General features: G+C 39.7%; 1 protein-coding gene and 1 pseudogene across 6 annotated transcripts in view; one reads left to right on the plus strand and one right to left on the minus strand.

The window, feature by feature from the left end:
* LHFPL1 (LHFPL tetraspan subfamily member 1) overlaps window positions 1-20,620 on the minus strand; it is a 140,146-nt gene that overhangs the window by 45,236 nt on the left and 74,290 nt on the right. For 3 of the 6 annotated variants that reach the window (XM_021932542.2, XM_009198151.4, XM_021932540.2), the window contains exons 1-2: window positions 10,043-12,801; window positions 1,181-2,014 (exon numbers count right to left, since the gene is read on the minus strand). In XM_021932542.2, coding sequence (XP_021788234.2) covers window positions 1,181-1,631 — 451 coding nt within the window. In that variant the 5' untranslated portion in view covers window positions 1,632-2,014; window positions 10,043-12,801. Of the gene's footprint in view, window positions 1-1,180; window positions 2,015-10,042; window positions 12,802-20,620 lie in introns of those variants that run through there. The other 3 variants (XM_003918161.5, XM_021932539.2, XM_021932541.2) reach the window with 3 other exon arrangements.
* On the plus strand, window positions 18,061-18,940 carry LOC110742104 (annotated as a pseudogene).

The raw sequence follows: 20,620 nt of genomic DNA on the forward strand, positions 1-20,620 counted from the left end.
GTCTTCCAGGGGGAGGGGCATGCAAAAGTAGTCCCCATTGAGAACCACTGTCTTAGCTCATCACTGCCATGTCACTCCAAGGCCACCTGAATGCAGTCATTGGGCAGAAGAAAGAAAGATCAGATCTGGACTATATCACCAGGGGACAAATTCAAAGGAAGTGAAGCATAGGAAAGGTCATGTCATTTTCCCACTATGGTCACACAGCAACTTGGTGAAAAAAACAGAAGTGAAATCCAAGTTTCCTGGCCCTAGTGACCCACACTGTCATGCTAATGGAGATAATAATGATAATGAATTGGATAATAATTCTAAAACTCTGTAACAACAAACTTCAGCGGTAGATTCTACCAGCACTTTTTCCCAGTGCCTAATCTAGGTTTTGCAAAATAGTCAAATATTCACATATATATTTTCCTGTCTTTCTAAATTTGTTTTTTCTTCTCAGACATTCAAATTATACAGCTCTCATCGTCTTTCTGAAGTCTCCCATTTTTGCATTTTGTTTTTTTCTAGCCCGTCCACACACTGCCAGTATCTCAGGTTCCCTTCACTAAAGTTAGGGGGAGCCTGAATGAGGGGAATAACAAGTAAGGTGGGTCAAGGTCACAAGAAATCTGGGTAGACTGCTAATAGTTGCCAGACAGGGCTAGCCTTAGATGTGTTCCAAATAAGTAGTCATCTACAGTTTGTCTCATACCTAGCATTTCACTATTAGAGGTGTATTTCTTTGATGAGAACTGTTAGTAATTTGTACCTGTGTGTATGTGTTTATCAGATCACTGTTCTCTGAGATAACTATTAGAGAGCAGGACTACTAGAGATTAAATTTATATTGGAGCAGTAATACTAGAGTGTATGTTGCTGCCTCTGTAAGGCAGATATATTAATAGATAATGTTTTTAAATGGGCTACCTGCAGGCAGATGAAGGTAACAAAAATAGAGGGTAAACAACAGATATCAACTCTGCCTACTAGCCAAATTTACTGTGAATAAAACTCTGATATTGATTGCACTTTGGGAAGTCCTAGACTAAAATTTTAAAGGAGACTTCATTCATAGCCTTAGAGTTGGACAAAGTGAAGGGGATGAGAATGGGTTTCCCCATAAGGCTACACTCCCCACTCCTCCCTGCCCCAAAGCTACCCAACCCACTCAATCCTAAAAGCACAGTCTTACCTCCAACAAATTGCGCTGCTCCCATGCAACGTCCCATCATTCTGGAGATGAGCTCCTCCATGCAGCAACCCAGGACAGCAGCTAGTGCCACCAGGAGTAGCAGAGCACAGCCGGCACCTGTCACCACCGTGCACATCTGCCAGGCCAGGCTTGGGATGGCATTGAAGCTGGCATAGCGCCCACATTCTTCCACCATGATCAGACTGTGTCCCTCTCCCCGCACAGGGTAGTTGCACCTCCGGAATGTACTGAATGACACTGGCTTCCCCAGCTGGGATCCAAAGAGCCAGTAAGGTAGGAAGTAACTGGTAGAACTGGTCACAGCAGTAACAAGGGACAGGAAGGCCCAGAGGGTTCCCACCATGGTCAGGCTGCTCCTCATGGTCACAGGTTTCTCTGCAGGGATGGGGAGATGAGTTGGATCACAGCACCAAATGCAGTAAGTTACCATGTAGGCTCCACTGGCCTGTTTTTCATCTGGTTGGCCAGTCCTGGGGCTCAATTATGTGCCACTTGTTCATTGCTTCTGGATAAGATTATTCTCTCAAGGACCATTTGGATCCCTGTGGGATTTTGCTTTTCAGTACTTTTCCCACCTTCCCTTCCTTCTGCCTGATTTAGAGTTCTATGGTCTTTAGGCTGCAATGGAGGAACCAGATAACTGAATTAGGGTCTGCTCTGCCAACTCAAATACAGCCGGATCAGACAGCTTTTAACTCTTGACATACATCGTGGAACAAGTGGCAGGAAAGGAGACTAAATGAAAACAAGGCTGCTGTCCCGGCTTCCAGCTGAATGGACTTCCTGGCCTGGTAGCTTGGAAGGAGGCAATATCTGAAGAGGATCAGGAACAAAGTTGTTTTCAGTGAGTGAAGGAGAAGGAAGACAACTTAGCAGGACCTGCCCCTACTATAAGGGGTAAGAGGGAAAGAGACCTCGCCATGGAGTTCCAGGTTGTTCCCATTTGACTTTGGTAAGATGTCCAGCAGTGTGTTAGTGTGGGCTTTTCAACTGGGATGCATCAGCAAGGTTAAAATGGATAGAATAAAATAAGGGGTGTCTAGTTTCATACCCTGTGCTTGTCACTGAGAGAGCACTGATCAGTCACTTTTCCCACAATTGAAATGGGAGGCAACTTTCCAACCAGGAGAGGTTAACTCTGGACTGGCTATTAAGAAAAGCTTCCTCGTCCTTTGCTGGATATAATCCAAAAAGCTTCTCAAAATTCTGAAATAGATCAGGATCAGGCACTCCCTACCTTGCAGAAGGAACATATAGCTGTAAGGACCTTTCAAGGTCCTTTTTGGAACAAGTAATCTTGTAATCAAGACACTGAGAGTCTTTCCAGATCTAATTCCTCAGCTCAGCTCACAAATGGTTTTCACAGACCCCTCTTTCAAAAATCAACAACTTTCCTCCCAACTCCATTAATCTGCCATTGCTTTCTGGCCTGTTTCTCTATTGGGCTGGCTAGAGACCACACTGCAGCTTGATGACAGGACTGTGAATGTCTCCAGCAGGCAGATGGTGGAATATGTTTCAAAAACTTCTCCATGATTCACCACCATTGCTTAAAGTTATATGTGGTGGTGTAGAGGACAGGGAAGGAGGTTGGGGGACCCAAAGCAGGGGAAGTACAGGAACTGGCTGTATGGGGTCATTGCCACATTCCTAATTTTAGACACTGACAGGAACAAGCAGCAGAGGTACTAAGTGTCTCAGGGTCTCAGTCATGAGCCCTTTCACAACCATCGTCAAACAGTGCCTGACACAGAGCAGGCAGTTCAATTCCCGTTTGTTTAGTGAAAGCCATTTCATAGAATCATTCAATTTCCAGATGGGTAGGGAACTTAATGAATCATTTAATCCAACCTTCTTGTTTTACATATGGGAGAATTTGGCCCAGTAAAGGAGGAAGTGATTTTCTTCAAGTCACAGAGTAAGCAAGCAGCAACATCAGAACCAGAAACTTGATCTGCACATGCCTAGGCCAGTACTTTTCTACCACGCAATGTTAAACTACTCCCTCTCCATCACTTTACAGATGGGAATATGGAGAGGAAGTGATTTACTCAAGGGTGAAGGGCTAGTGAGGTACACTGGCCAGATCAGAGCCCAGTTATTTGATTCTTAATATAATGCTCTTTTTTTACTCAACCACAATTCCCTTCTTGATACATATGTATTTTGTGCTATGTGTTTTGTGCAGGAAGGGAGCAGAGATCGTAAATTGCAGGTGCTTACTCTGGAATGTTAGGGCTTGGGAAGAAAGTGCCCTGAGCTGGGCCCCTGGGAATTAGGCTTTGTGGCTGAGAATGGGAGGAATGAGAGAAAGATGTGATGAGGGATTGAAAGGCAACAGGGGGAGAAGTGGAACTAGTTTTGAGTAATTGCTGTTAGACAGCAGGTATGGTTGGCCGCAATGAGGTAATGCCTCTGCTTGTTATATTAGAGTTTGTAAGATTACAAAAAGTGCAAGCAGCCCTCCGTTACAGACTCATTTCCTGATGAAGAAGCCCAGGCCAGAGGAGGAGAGGAAACAAGCTGACAAACAGCTATTAGCTGTGTCATCACAATCCCTTCCAAATCCGTTATTGTATGTCCTCTGCCCAACAGTCTTCTTAGGTTAGTAAGAAAGATATTATCCCAAATTTACAAATGAGCAAGTTGAGTTTCAGAAAGACAAGTGACCTACCCAAGGGTACAGTGATTCAACGGCAAGGCCATAATTTCTCACTTCTCTTTTACCTGAAGGCTTCCCCTACAGTATTACCCCAAAAGTATTACAATTAAAAGCCTCCATGATTTCCCATAGAGAATTAAAAAAAAAAAGTTGAAGAATCAGGAAAGAATTCCAGGGAAGACAGAAGGAAACCCAAATTCTCCAAACATAGTGCAAACACTGTCAGGGCAAGAACATGATTTCTTTCAATCTCAGCACTTGCAGTCAAAACTAACTCCAAATGTCCCTCATGGACATCATCACCTGGAGATCAAAAGTCCCAGTATGAAGCAAAAAGAACAAATCTGGAAGCATCATACTACCTGATTTCAAACTATACTATAAGGCCAGTCACCAAAAGAGCATGGTACTGGTATAAAAATAGGCACATAGACCAATGGAACAGAATAGAGAACCCAGAAAAACCCAAATACAGCCAAATGGTCATTGAGAAAGCAAACAAAAACAAAAAGTGGGGAAAGGACACCCTTTTCAACAAATGGCGCTGGAATAATTTGGCTAGCCACATGTAGGAGAATGAAACTGGATCCTCATCTCTCACCATATACAAAAATCAACTGAAGATGGATTAAGGACTTAAACCCAAGACCTGAAACTATAAAGATTCTAGAAGATAACATTGAAAAAACCCTTCTAGACATTGGCTTAGGCAAGGATTTCATGACCAAGAACCCAAAAGCAAAGGCAATAAAAACAAAGATAAACAGCTGGGACCTAATTAAACTAAAAAGCTTTTGCATGGCAAAAGGAATGGTCAGCAGAGTAAGCAGACAATCCAGAGTGAGAGAAAATCTTCACAATCTATACATCTGACAAAGGACTAATATCCAGAATCTACAATGAACTCAAACAAATCAGTAAGAAAAAGAAAACAAACAATCCCATCAGAAAGTTGTCTAGAGACATGAATAGACAATTCTTAAAAAAGGATATACAAATGGACAACAGACATATGAAAAAAAAATGCGCATCACCACCAATGATCAGGGAAATGCAAATCAAAACCACAATGCAATGCCACCTTATCCTGCAAGAATGGCCATAATCAAAAAATCAAAAAACAGTAAATGTTGACATGGATGTGGTGAACAGGGAACACTTCTACACCGATGGTGGGTGTACACTAGTACACTGTGGAAAACAGTGTGGAGATTCCCTAAAGAACTAAAAGTAGAACTACTATTTGATCCAGCAATCTCACTACTGGGTATCTACCTAGAGGAAAAGAAGTCATTATTGCAGCGACCTGGATGAGATTGGAGACTATTATTCTAAGTGATGTAACTCAGGAATGAAAAACTAAACATCATATTTCTCACTGGTATGTGGGAGCTAAGCTATGAGGATGCAAAGGCATAAGAATGACACAATGGACTTTGGGGAGTTGGGCGGAAGGTGAGAGATAAAAGAGTACAAATATGGTGCAGTGTTTACTGCTTGGGTGATGGGTACACCAAAATGTCACAAATCACCACTAAAGAACTTACTCATTTAACCAAATATCACCTGTACCCCAATAACTTATGGAAAAATAAAATTTTTTCAAAAGTCCCAATATAACAACCAGTAGGAGGGGCAGAGAACTTAAGGCAGAGGATCGGACTATCTCTGTGTAGTACCGAGACTACAGTAGAAATGAGGGGAGGGGTTGTAATATATGGTTGTCCTCACCTGTGACAAATGAAGCTGTTAAATTAAACTACAATACTATCAACTACTGTTACCATGATTTCAGTTTAAAAGTAACGTTTTTGAAGCCAAGACATAGGAAGGCAAATTCTCAAAATTCAATTTAAATTAAATATGTTTAGCTTTAGAAAAACTCATTATCCTTCAGAATTTAGATGAAGTACTTTCAACTTTACAGAAAATTCATAGCCTTTATTTCATGTATGACTAAGGTGACCAACCATGTCAGTTTCCCTGGGACTCAGAGGTTTCCTGGGATGTAGAATTTGCAGTGATAAAACCAGGAAAGTCCCAAACAACCTTGGATGAAATGGTCACCCTATTTAGGACTAGAGATGTTATGGGCTAGCACGATCCATGGACAGCAGTTTAAGAATCACTGCCACAGATAATTCTTTAATATTCTCTTTTCAGGACTCAAACAATATAAAGTTAAAAGTGACCATGGAATTAAACATTGAAGATAGGAAGTTTATATACTTTAAATGTAAACCTTTCTAAATCATAGACTTCACTTGAATGGAGTCAAGGTAGAGATCTCAGAGACCCAATTGCTTAATAGTTTCTGAACACAATATGAGTCTCAGCCCAACTTCTCTTGTGGCTGGATAGAGAAGCCGCAGGGCACATGTAGTCTGTTCACACACACTGCTTTATGTTCACATGTGGTGGACAGTGAAGTGTATTCTAGAAAATGCTTTTAGTTATGCCACCTGCAATGGAGTAATCTCCTTCATGACAACCCTCCCAAGCAATCCAAGTTCATTCCCAGAAACCGGCTAAGTCACTTTATATTTAGATAACTAGAAATCACAAACAATGCTACATTTTATTCTATCTTAATTCCTGTTGTATACTTCATGTATGTAACAGCTTTGTTTCCCTGTCCTAGAATTTCCAGCCAAATAGCCACACTGGGTTTCAGGAACCAAGAACTCACCCTGATGCTCCTGCTGAGTGGTCGAGTTACCAGGCATTGATAGGACTGCAGCTGAACCTCTCTCTCTAGGTGTCACATTATCCCTCATTCCTCGGATTTTTTAATCTGCTAGATGGGTCACAAGCCTGTTTCCGAGATTGGTTGTATGAGATGCAGTGAATGCTGCCAGAAAGTTGTAATAAATAGGATAAAAGCATGAGTTCTGTTCTGAATTTGCTATCCTTACTAAAGCCTAATGTTTGCTCATCTTTAGAGAGAATGCTAGCCATTCTAGCACAGCCTCATGGGTAGAAGTCACCTTAACCTATATGATGCAGGAAACCCACCTAACCCACACATGGCAAATGGTTATCTCTACTACTTTTAAAGAACTCTAGGAAAGGGGAATCTATAATATCTCTGAGTAGCTTAACAACTCTCACTGTCAATAAATGATTTGTCACATGCCTTTATAAACTTTGCTTGTTGCAACCTAAGGCCAGATCCTTTTGTTGGGTCCTCAGAGGGAATGGAGAACAGCTAGCCACCATCTTGCAGATGAGAGCCCTTCATCAACTTGATTGCTAGCAGGAGATGAGATCTTTAGCCTTTTTCCCCATAATGAGCATTCTCCCTCTCCCTGTGGTGTCCAATTGCCAAGCCTTTAATAATTTGTTCTCACTCTTTTTTTCACTCTCTTGTATACTTGCTCATGTATGGGCACTTACAATGAAGTATCAGTGAAAGTGAAACGTTGCTTTTATATTTCTCTTGGTGGAGAAAAACAAAGCTACTCCTTCCTCTATCACCTCCTCCCCAGTACCCACAGAAAAAGACACAAATCCTTTTGTTCCCAGTTGAGCTTGTTGTGCAACTTCTGAGTTAAGGAAAGCACTGCCTTTCCCAGGGTAAGAGGGTACAGGCAAAACAGTAAGCAAATTAAAGACTAGAACATGAAGTGGTAAGAAAGGGAGTCAGTGACTTAACAGCTGCTGAGAGAAACATGCTTGCAAGACTGCTGGTTTAGGACTGGTCTGTGAAGAGAAGCTTTCTTGGCACTGGTGTTGGCAAAGGAATGTGAACAGGCCTTTCTCCTCACGCCCCCAGACAGTGTGCATTGTCTTCCTGCCAATCCTGTTACAAATACATCTTACCCAGAGTTGAGACTTCCCTAGGAAATGAACGAGATATGCAGGCATATGTTTCCAGTGGGTAAATAGAGTCCTGCTCCAGAGAAACGTGTTGGACTGATGTGACTCCTTATATCAAGTTGGGTATATGAGCAGCCTGACCATGCTAGATCTGTCTGTTTCAGACAAAGCTTTAAAAAAAAAATACTGCTACTCCCCCAACATTTCTCTCCTCATGTTCTGCTACCTATCTCCCTCAGGGGTTTCTTCTCCCCTGGCTACCTCCATTATGAGAAGTGCTCTGAGTTCTCCTGTGCCTGAAATCATCTCACGATGTACTCACTCAAAGGGCTTTATTTTCCATTTCTACCTTGGTGACTCTAAGAAGATCTCTCTTTTGACTTATGTCTTTTATTTCAAATTCCTCAGATTTCATGTTTGCTGAACCTCTTTCTGGGCCTTCTTCTTCCTTCCCTCCTCTTTTAGTTTGGGGTAGAAAGACTAGTAAAACTGTGTTGGGTGAGTTTATGTGTTTATTTGCATCTCTCCATCCACAGGTGGGAATGCTCACAAGCTGGTAAGTCATTAAAAGGCAGGAAGCCAGAGACTAAGTGGAGAGAAAGGACTAACTGAGCAATTGATAACTTTGAAGTGATCAACTCTAAATAAATACATTTGACGATGCAGAGACAAAGTGAGCTCAGAAAAAGAACCTCTACATCAGGTCCTGGGCTATTTCCTTTCTCCAGAGTTTGAGACTGAAAAGGTAGGAACTAGAATAACCTCCCCAAATTTCATATCAGCTTCTCTCTTCTTCCCTCTCCCCAAGATGCTGCTCCTTGAGCTCCCCATCTGTCCTATGATTTTAAAAGTGAGGTGCCAATAACAGAGCTTCATCTCAGTTCTTATTCTGGCTAGACAGGTGCCATCATCTTCAGTGATAAGCTGGTTAGCTACGAGTTCTGTCTCACACTCTCAGCTAGTTAGAAACTACCCCTATCAAGATCCCTGGCAAGACACTGTTAAGTTCTAAACTCCAGCCATGTTATTGTTGCCCATTAGTCTCTCTACCCCATTGTATAAGCTGGAAATAAAATGTCACCACAGCTGACCACTTCCATTGAGTGAATCTGGCCTATATGGGAAGAAGATGGACTGATTGCTTTTCCAATCACTTCAGAGAAGTTGAGAGGCAGCATGGTATATCAAGAATGTTTCTCAACAGAATCACTTTCAATGCTTATTTAGAATCACTTTCAATGCTTGTTCAAAATGCAGACTATGTCACCCCCTCCTAGATTCACTGAATTCGAATTTATGGGAATTCATACTGTTAAAAATCCCCAATTGATTCTAATGGGAACTAATGATTGAGGAATACTGTTTTAGTGGAAGAGTCACAATTTTGAAATCAGATCAGAGACAGAGTCCTGAAGTCTGCCCCTTACAGGCTATATGCCCATAAAAAGATCACTTAAAATCTGTGAGTTTTGGTTTCATTTATAAAATGGAAATGATTAAGCATAAAATTCAAGTGAAACAACATCTGCACTATACCTAACACCACAGTAGGTATCAATTCTCTCCCTTTCTACCAGAAAAGAGACCCTATTCTCTCATAAGTAATGGAAAAGATTTGAAGCCATCTAAGAATTAGAACGTCTCTCCTTTCCCCTTTCTCTCCCCACAACCACTCCCTGGGTGATTTTTCCTCACCCCTAGGCTTCGTTCTATTTTCAGTTCCCCACGACAAAATGAAACCACTTGGCCGAGTGTTCTTTGCAAGAATGGATTTGTAGTTTAAGTATCTCAGGTTCTTTTGGAAATTGTCATGCCTTGGCGCACATAGTAGGAACTCATAAATATTTACCGAATGGATGCATTCTTTTATTTCCAGCCTGAGAGGCCTCAATATTTGCATTTCAGTTTAACTTCATTACCCCATTTCCGTCGCATAACCCCTCAGATTTAGGCAAATCTAGATCAACCTACCACATTAGCAAACCGGATCCATTTTTACTTGTATAGACAGGTCATAACCAAATCACTCTCTCCACTCCCAGAAACAGGCACTTCCTCTCCTCAGGTTACCAACTCCCCTGGGGAAACCAACTAGCACTTAACCCTTAGGTCCTCAAATCTTGTCAATATGAAATAGGAATCCAGCCCTGATTCATCGTAGCCTCTGTGCAAACAACGGACTATGAAGAAATAAAAAAGCACCAGGCTGCCCTTGGGTAGAAAACGGCTTCTCTGAGCTTTGAGATGAAAGGACAGGAAACCTGAGAAAGGAAAGGGAGAAGGGGGGCTGAGCAAGGGGAGAGCAAAGCAGTTTCTTATCCAGCTGTTTGAATTGCATTTGGCCCAAGTTGCATATTTACCTTCTGACCACGAAGGCTGACTGACTTGTTCCCTCTCTTCAGGCTCAGATCTCAGAAACAACTTCTCCTCACAGCTTGTTAAACAAGGATGGGAATACTAGCTGCCCTTTGCAGTGATGCCTGAAAACCTTGCTTTACCTTTGGGAGAAAGGGGCGGAGTCCAACCTAATGGGGATTAACTCCAAACACGCTGGAGGCTTCAAACCCAGTCTCAGACACACAGGCACTTGAAATAGAAAGTAGCTTAGCGGGCACAGAGTCCCCAAACCTCCAGCCTCACAGCGGACAATTCAATTCAGCTGTGTGTGTGTGTGTGTGTGTGTGTGTGTGTGTGTGTGTGTGTGTGCGCGCGCGCATGCGCACAGGCATGCCCGCTCTTGAACTGCGTTATGTTACTTCCTCACTTGCTGCCCAAAAGCCTGCTGAGGAACAGAGATTATCTCTAATTTTCCTCCAATGACCTAAATAATCTCTACCATGGTAGGTAGCAGACCCATGTGGCTAGAAGTGACTGAGAGAACACATGCCTAAATAGAATAAGACAGAACAGTCTCTTCTCCCCAAACTGATTTCCATTGCCTGATGGGGAAGATGCTCCCGCAGAGCAATCTTTGGCTCCAAGATGTAATGAGCTTACATTTAAGAATTTGTGGAAATCATACATTGAAAGGAATAACTAACATATTTTTATAGTAATAATAGAATCAAAAGTCAGTGTTTAATTTATCCCAGTGCACTAATAACTGCTCCTCTGCTTGGGAAAAGAGCTGAGTGGTCTGGAGATGAATGGAGCTTTGCCTGATGTTCTACTCCAAACTGATGTCATATTTCCCACGTGTGAATGTCCCTGACACTTCATATTTTAGGAAACTTATTATCTTCTACGTTGTATTATTATTATTGTTATTATTATTATTTTCATACATGTCTCTTTTCCCCTCCTACATGTCCTGTGAATGGGGCACTTTGTTGAACAAATCCAAATGAATTAGAAGGAAGAATGGTTCCCTTAACAGAGCACACTGGACTGATCCAAAGTATCTATGCTTCTCTGATGGCCCAGTTCCCTCACCAGAATTCTACAAAAGTGATTAGGCCTATTTTCTGGCATTTTGTGGCAATAATTCAAAATATGTCCATAAGTTAACATATTAATTGTACCGTGATTCTTTAATGAACTTACAAAGTTTCTCCTGCCTTCTGTGTATACCACCTGTATCCTGCCTTTTATCAGTGATATAATCTCATATTAATGCATGTATTTGTCTATCTAGCAACTTTCTATCAGCAATTTTTACCGTTTTGTTCTACAACACAGTAATAAATCACATTTCCATCTGTAATCATGGCTTACTGAGGCCATCATGTTTCTGGGGGAAGCACAGATGACCCCTTAGGTAGAATGTCAGACTTTTGGCAGTGTAAGCCCCCCAACTAAGTTTTAATCTCCAAACTGTCATTCCCTTAAGAGCCATTGCTTCAGACATAGGATTATGTAAAAAGAAATGTTAGGCTCTCCTTCATTAAAAATAGGTTAATATTAACTGACACATAGTAACTGTGTGAGATATGGCTGAAAATGTTGACATATAAAACATAGATTATCCCCACTCTATGCACAGCAGTAAATATTGCCCTTTGCTTAGTGACTACACCTGTCATTTGGGGAACCTATCAGTATTTGAAACTCTAAGAAGAGTACCATTTTGCTTTCGTTTTACTTTCTTCTTTTTATCCTCTTTTCTCTATAGACACTTAAGTGTATAATAAATAATAATCTAATTTATTGGGCAAAGTTTTCTTTCCTGTTCTTAACAGCTGAACGCTCTCTCAGAAAAAAAAAATTGCTTGCATCTGTGGCTCTTAATGTGTTTTCAATTAAAAATGCTCTTCAGCCATGCTTTCCTAAGATTATGTGGAAAGGCTTGAGAAAGGAACACTTCTTGTAATGTATTTAGGGGACGGGATGGTGCTAAAATGGGTATTGGAAAGGAAACTAGGGAATACCTAAATCCTGCCTTTGATCAGTCTGGAATAAGAGATTCTGCAAGGGTAAGATATGGGTGACAGGTGATTCTGATATATGCCCCTATCCCCATCCCTCATTTGCCAAACACTGTTGCATACAATAGCATTTCCCAAATGAGATCAACACCCCCACAGCATTTTGCAGTCTAGACAAGAGGTCAGCAAGCCAGAGACTGTGCATGCCAAATCCAGTAGGCTGTCTGTTTTTGTAAAGTTTTATTGGCACACTCCCACTGTTTATTCACTTATGTATCATCTATGGCTGCTTTCACGCTACAGTTGCAGAGTTGAGTAGTTGTGACAGAGATCTTATGGTCCACAAAGCCTAAAAATATTTACTAAGTGACTCTTTACAGAGAAAAGATGTTTACCCCTGGTTAAACACACATCGATAGATTATGGTAGAGACATTATATTGATTATGAGGAGAAAGAGGTTGGAAAGGAAGGGAAAATGGTGAAATAAAAAGAAATACTGCTTACTGTCAGCTTTGTTAAGGTGCCAGTTAACCCACACTAGTTAAAATCTATTCCCTGTGAGTTAGCAACACACTGGAGTTTAGCTAAGCCAAACATTTGGTAGTTTTATGAAAATGTATTTTTCTGTTAATTATCCTTTGAACCTCTGTTGATGTTGTTTTCCAACATATTTTAAGTTATTTTTTCCTCTTTTGTCAAAGTTTCTTCTTCTCTTATCAGTATGTTCTGTTGTAGTCTTCAAAGACAGAAGCATTTATTTTGTAAAAAAAAAAAAAAAGAAAAGAAAAGAAAAAATCATTTCTAGAGTCCCATTGCCCTTGAACTTTGGGAAATTTGTATATACGTGTTTGCAAATTTAAAATCATGTGAACTCCATGACCTCTCACCCATACAGGTTGGATATGGAAGGTACTCCTTGCCTAAACTCTAGTTTCAGTTATAGATTGAAAACCTAGAGATGAAACTTATATTTCTTTAGTATATAAAAATGAGAACCAATAACTCTCTTGTTGAGTTTCCTTTTTGACCTCGAAGGATGAACTGATAGTGTTAAGCAGTGATGTGGTGTGTTGGTAAACATTTAGTAACTGGCTTCAGGAGGTGGGAGGTGGAGGACTGCAAAAGAGCCCTAATTTGTGGCATTTGCTGATTTCCGTAGTATAAATACTCCCATCATGGCCAATTTCAAGCTACCAGCTTGACATCAGTAAAAGTAGAATTGGGAAGAGATAAGCACCATCGATTCTTAGAAGCTGCTACAAGCCAGCTCCAGCATACCACTGGAACTCGGATTCAAGAAGTTACTTCTATCTTGGTCTGTGTAGCTTTATAAGCTACACACAATATTAACAAAAATGGGATTGCTGTTATAGTTGTTTCATATGTTACACATAGGCTTCTCTCCACTACACAATATGTTTCAAAATATATTTTAAAATGCATTTCAAAAATATTTTGCTGCACCAACTTTTAAGCTTTTGCAGTGCAATTTGTGTATTATTCAGAAGTAAACCAAAAATAAATTTGCTCATGGATCTTGCTGCCTGCTTTAACAGCTTTTGAGGGAGGATTTTTATTATATTTATAGTAGATGAAAATAAAACAGATTGCAAATCCTTTTTTAACTAAAATCATGTACCAAATTTTGGGTCCAAATTGAATAGGGTAAGTTAAACTAAATTGCATTATATTCACACCACTATGAGTATCTTTCTGTAAGCATATTTATGTTTAAGTAAATTTTTAAAAAACAGATTTAGGAAGATAAAGAGTAGATTGATGATTACCAGAGGCCTGGAAACCAGCGGGGAAGGAGGATGAGTACAGATTGATCAATAGGTATAAATATACAGTTAGAATAAGACCTAGTGTGTGACAGATGAATAGGGTGACTATAGTTAACATTAATCTATTGTACACTTCCAAATAGCTAGCAAAGAATAATGTAATTGTTCCTAAGATAAAGAAAAGAGAAATATTTAAGGTAATGGATGTTCCAATTACCCTGATTTAATCTTTACACATTATATGAATGTATCAAATTATCATTTGTACTCTGAAAATACATACATGTATTATGTACCAATATAAACCAATATGTTTTTATTGGTACATTTAGTGGCCAGGCGTGGTAGCTCATGCTTGTAATTCCAGCACTTCGGGAGGACGAGGCAGGTGGATCACTTGAGGTCAGGAGTTTGAGACCAGTCTGGCCAACATATTGAAACCCCATCTCTACTAAAAGTACAAAAATTAGCTGGGCATGGTGGTGGGCGCCTGCAATCCCAGCTACTCAGGAGGCTGAGGCAGGAGAATCATTTGAACCCACAAGGTGGAAGTTGCCGTGAGCTGAGATCGCATCACTGCACTCCAGCCTGGGTGACAGAGTGAGATTCCATCTCAAAATAAATAATTAAATAAATGGAAACAGATTTAGTGAAAATTTCCATCAAGATGTTAATACAAAACTCTTAAAAAGTCCTATATATCAGAATTCTATATACCTTGGGCCCCTGTATTCAAAGTACCTCAATGTTGAGCTAATTATGAGATTGGTTAGCTTAGGAACAGAAAGTCCACTCTCTCATGGTCCAGTTAGTGAAGATTTGAGTAGAATTTTACTCTTCAGGCAGTATCCCAAATGATGGTCCAGAAAGCTGAAAGAACAAATCCTCTACCAACTTTCTCAACAGTATTTCCTCTGTTATTCTTCCTCATCCTGCCTCTCTTACCACAAAGCCATCAGTGTCTTTCAAACACTTTCTAACATAAACATCCCTCTCTTCTCAGTCAGTCAAATCATGTGGAGGAGTGGCCATTGGTGGCATGGCTGATTTTCCAGACCACCCCAATTCATTTCCTGGAGAATTTTTTCTAAAAGTCAGTTTTAGAAAATTCAGTGAAACAAGAGAAGCAGCATTCCAGAACCAAGAAATCATTGTTCTTGCCTCTGTCTCCTAAAGCAAATCACGGAGCTTTGACAATTTTGGGATCTCACTCACAAAGACTTTGGTTTCTAGGCCTCTCGTTGGTTATTACAGCACTGCAATAGTTTCCTGGCTTTGCTGAATAGTATAGGCAGCCAGGCTGCTCCAAAAGACCTGGGCAGCCACACCACAGAAGGACATCAAAAGAGCTAAAATGATGAACATGTCTTCTGCCATTTCAGTGCTGGCTTAGAGGCTGAAGGAAAAGTGAAGGCTACAAGATAGTCCCCCGCCCCCCCCCCCAAAAAAAAATGCTCAGGAAATGAGACATGGAGCTCAGGAAATACACGGCAACCTTTTCTACAGGGGTAATCTGATAGGGCCAGTGGCTGGCCGGTGGAGACAGTGCTACAAACTAGACTACTTGCCCACCAAATCCCATGAAGCAACAGCTGCAGGAAGCAAAGATGATACAACAAGAAAAGCCCTACTCTATGAACCTCAGCTTTGTTCTCTGGCTAAGTATTCGGGTGCTAGCTTAAGACCACCCCAGAGAACATTTGGGCATTTGCCTAGTGATCTGCGATATAAACCATGTTTTCTTGGCAGCAATGAGTAAAGCAATTGACAGCCAAACAACTTCATTTCATCACTTCTTGGGATGTAATTCTGATCTCTGGGGAAATAATAGGCACATTGGTGGATTCTAACATGCCTTCCATTTAGAAGATCTGCCCAGGAGGCTGTCATTAAGAATATTTGCTAGGAATTACAGGCAAACATTGCCTAATCCTTGCAAGCAGGACTTGACTTTTAATGAGTAATGATTCCTAAAATTTGAATAGTAAAGTTGATCCTCACAATAAACTTATGAAATAAACATTACCCCCCTTTTCAGAGCAGGAAACTTAAGCTTAGAAAAGTTAAATGACTTTTCCAAAGCCACAGAGCTCTTAACGTCTGTTGAGTAACAGATTCAGAAAAAAAAAAAAAACCCTGGAGAAAGAAGAAAGGCTGGAGGCTCGATGAGGACAGAAGGCAGGGTCCAAAAGGGAGTAAAGGAAAGGGAGAAATATTTTATGAATCCTAAATTTCTGCTTTGAGAAAATTTGTGCATAGATATACCCGTCGTTAAAATAAGAACACAGGCACACGGCAGTATCCCCACCTCTCCACACTCTTTCTCCCTGGTAGTGGACGGTGAGGATTAGTAAATTATTGAGTTCAGCATCGCTATTAGGTTCAAAGCATCTCTGTACATCCTAGTGGAGATATGCAATAAACATAGTTATATGGGTCTAGAGCTCAGGGGAAAGTTCCGGGCTGAAAGTTCATATGGGGAAGATACTAGCCTACGAGTAGATGATAGAACAAAGGTGTTTGTCAAATACGAGGGCCAGGAACAGGAGCAACCCTGAGAAACACTCACACTTAAGGGATAGGTAAAGAAACAAGGACTTGTGAAGGAGACAAAGATTGGTCAGACCTCCCCCAACCACCCTGTTTCCCACATACCACAGCTTCTCAAGGACAAGAGGTGCCTCAGGAAGAAGTGACTCAGGAAGGATGTGGGGACTGGGGCAAAGTGGTTACATATCCTTTCAGCTTTAAGTGCTGTATCGACCAACTATTGTCCGGTGGTAACCAGGGATGAGCTGTGAGAAACCAATCTTACCCAGAAATGAAGCAGTATTTCCAGCTTCCTTAACAATTCTTTTTCATTTTTAATGAGTTCTAAGGGGCGACTCAGTGGCTGATACTTGCTGTGCTTGGCAAAGAGCCATCAACTCTGGTACCACCTGGTTTTCTTTCTGGAATTTAGACAAACTTTGAGGAAATACAGGGAGGCTGGAAGCAGGTCCAAGCACCTTGAATTTGGCCTTGAGTAGCTTCAAACCATATGTCTCTTGTGTCTTTCTCCCTTTACTCTTGTGGGATACCACAAGCTAAATTAATGCTGTGAGGATTGCTTCACAAATCAAAGATTCCCTGTTTCACCTTGGGCAGTCACTTTCACCCTTCTCAGGACTTAATTCTTCTACCTAGGGAAAAAGTTTAAAAAATTTAAAAAATTATCATTATACTATGGGAACAAATCATTAAGTAGCAAAATAATTTTGAGGTAATTGTTATTAGTATTACTACTACTTATGGGACCACTACATTCATTCTATAATAATTTGTTGACCACCTATTATGTGTCAGAGACTGGAGATACAATGATAACAGGACAGACAAGACCCTTGCTCTCACAGAGCTCACCTATTAGTTGGAAAGACAGCCAATAAAACAAGTGAACATTAATGAAGTAGAGAGATAAATTTTAAAACAAAAATAAAATTTGCTTATAGGATAGAGTGGTGGGGTGGGAATAAGGACAACTTTAGATTAGATGGAGTAGTTAGGACACTCTGATGAGGTGATATTTCACATGAAACCTAAAAAGTCAGAAGCCAGCCATATGAGGAAGAGAGGTAAGAAATTTCCAAGCAAAGGAAACAGCAAATGAGGATGCCTTAAGTTATACAAATGATCAAAGTGTTTAAGGAACAAAAAGCAGATTAAGGACAACTGTATATTTATATGCAAAAGAATAAAGTTGAACCTCTACCTCATCTCACACCATATACAGAAATTAATTTAAAATGTATCAAAGAACTCAATATAAGAGCTAAAACCATAAACCTCATAGAATACATAGGTATAAATCATTGTGACCTTGAATCAGGCAATGTGTTTTAGATATGACACCAAAAACACAAGCAACAAAAGAAAAAAGATAAATTGGACTTCAACATTAAAAGCTTCTACGCATCAAAGGACACTATCAAGAGAGTGAAAAGATAACCCATATGGGGGGGGAAATATTTTCAAATTGTGTATCTGATAAGAGCCTAGTATCTAGAATATATAAAGAACATGAAGGCAACCTAATTTTAAAACACCCCGAAGACTGGAGTAGATATTTCTACAAAGAATATATGCAAAAGGTCAATAACCACATGAGAGGATGCTCAAAATTATTAGTCATTAGGATAATACAAATAGAAACACATGAGATGGACTAGGAAACAATACAGTCAGGATGGCTAAAGGTGACCACAAGAAACCAAAGGGCAAGGTGTCTGCTTATGCCTTGTTTACGCAGATGTGAAAAGAAGAACATAAGAAGAAAAACCCAGGGGTCCCTGTCAATTTTGTAGAATTTTCCAAGAAGTGCTCTGAGAGGCAGAAGACCATGTCTGGGAAAGAGAAGACCAAATTTATGAAATGACAAAGGTGGATAAAGTACACTATGATCAGGAAATAAAGGATAATGGACCAGCTGAGGGAGGCAAGAAGAAGGACCCTAATGCCCTCAAAATGCCACTGTCTGGATTCTTCTTCTTCTGTTCAGAATTCCACCCCAAGATCAAATCCACAAATCCTGGCATCTCTATTGGAGGCATGGCAAAAAAGGTGGGTGAGGTGTGGATTAACTAAAGTGACAGGGAAAAACAGCCTTACATCACTAAGGCAGCAAAACTGAAGGAGAAGTATGAGAAGGATGTTGCTGACTATAAGTCTAAAGGAAAGTTTGATGGTGCAAAGGGTCCCACTAAAGTTACCTGGAAAAAGGTGGAAGGGAAAGACAAAGAAGACAAGGAGGAAGAAGAGAAGGAGGAGGAGGAAGAGAAGGAGGAAGAGGTGGAATAAAAAAACCTGTTTATCTGTCATCTTGTGAATACCTTAGAGTAGGAGAGTGCCATAATTGACTTATCTCTTATTTGAGAAGTGTCTGTTGCCCTCACTAAGCTTAATTGCAAAATTTGACCATGATCATAGTATAGTCTCTCAAAGTGCTCTAGAAATTGTCAGTGGTTTACATGAAGTGGCTGGGTATCTGGAGCATCCTGAAACTGTATCAAATTGTACATATTTCAAACATTTTAAAAATGAAAAGTCACTCTGGTGTTCTCCCTACTCTGTGTACGTTGTAGTTGGTGTGTCAAGGCATTTAAAGTGTTTTTGGCAGTTTTTTTTATTTTTAAGGTGGTATTAAGTCTATGGTTATTGGCTAGAAATGCTGAGTTATCAACTGCATATATCTATAATTTGTAAAAAGAAAAAACAATCCCGACAAACTATTCATGCTCCTTGCTTGGCGTTGAAGCTGTGGGGGAAGATGCCTTTTGGAGGGGCTGTAGCTCAGGGTGTGCCGCTGTGAGGCTCCACCTGTTGACTCTGCATGGGCATCCATTTAGCTTCAGGTGGTCTTGTTTCTGGGGTATAGTGACATAGCATTCTGCTGCCATTCTTAGCTGTGGACAAAGTGGGGTCAGCTGGCATGAGAAGTGTTTGGTTTTTTGTTTTTAGTGAAGTGTGGTAGTTTTTAAACTGTTTTTAAACAAACTCTAGAATTCTTAATTGTCAGTAAAGATCCACTGGATCAATGAAGTTCAAGAACCTTCTGTACTTAAATACGATTTGCAACGTTCTGTTATTTTTTTCTATGTTTAGAATGCTGAAATGTTTTTTAAGTTAAATAAACAGTATAACACTTAAAAAAAAAAACGCATGAGATACCACTTTAGACCCACTAGGATAGCTATAATAACAACAATTTTAAAAACAGAAAGTAAGTGTTGGGAAGGAGTAGAGAATTTGGAACCCTTGTACTTTTCTGGTAGAGGTGCAAAATCATGCAGCTGCTGTGAGAAACAGCTTGGCAATTCCTCAAAAAAGTCACACAGAGTTACTATGTGACCCAGCAAGTCTACTTCTAGGTATACATACTCCAAAATAAAAGCTAGGTACTCAGGCAAAAACTTGAGCGTAAATATTCATAGTAGCTATGAGTATTCACAGTGTTTATAGTTTCACAGTGGCCAAAAAAAAAAAAACAGAAACAGCTCAGATGTTCACTAACCAATGAATAGATAAAATGTGTCCATTATATATAACGGCAAATTATTCAGCCATAAAAGAAGGAAGTACTGATAGATACTACAACATGAATGAACCTTGAAAACATTACGCTAAGTGAAATAAGCTAGACACAAAAGGCCACATATTGTATGATTTTTTTATATGAAATGTCCAGAACATGCAAATCTATAGGGATAAAAAGTAGATTATTGGTTGCCAGGGCCTGGGGGAAGGGAGAATGGACAGTGTAGGGAAGGAAGAATCATTTTTTTTTTCAACTTTCATAAATTCCAGTTAAAGCAGATCCCTGTAATAAAAGGCAGAGGCAGAGTAACAAGGGAAAAGCAAAAGGAAGTTTATTGCCATCTATATAATCTGTATTCATATTATGCATATTATACATACATATTATATAGACACATATATGTATTTATATGAATATATAAATATATTTCCATAAATATATAAATATAAATATATAATATTATATATATAATGTACTATATACTTATATAAATACAAGCATATAACACATTCTATATACATGTTATATATTATATAATGTTATATATTATATATTATATAATATATAGTTTTTATATGTTATATAGTATGTATCTTATATTTGTTATATATAATTATATGTACTTATATATTATATAAGATTATATATGTTGTATATAATACATAATATATAATTACATATAATATATATAACATAAATATGGAAGATACCC

Source organism: Papio anubis, chromosome X (genome assembly GCF_008728515.1).
Source record: "Papio anubis isolate 15944 chromosome X, Panubis1.0, whole genome shotgun sequence".
Lineage (NCBI taxonomy): Eukaryota > Metazoa > Chordata > Mammalia > Primates > Cercopithecidae > Papio > Papio anubis.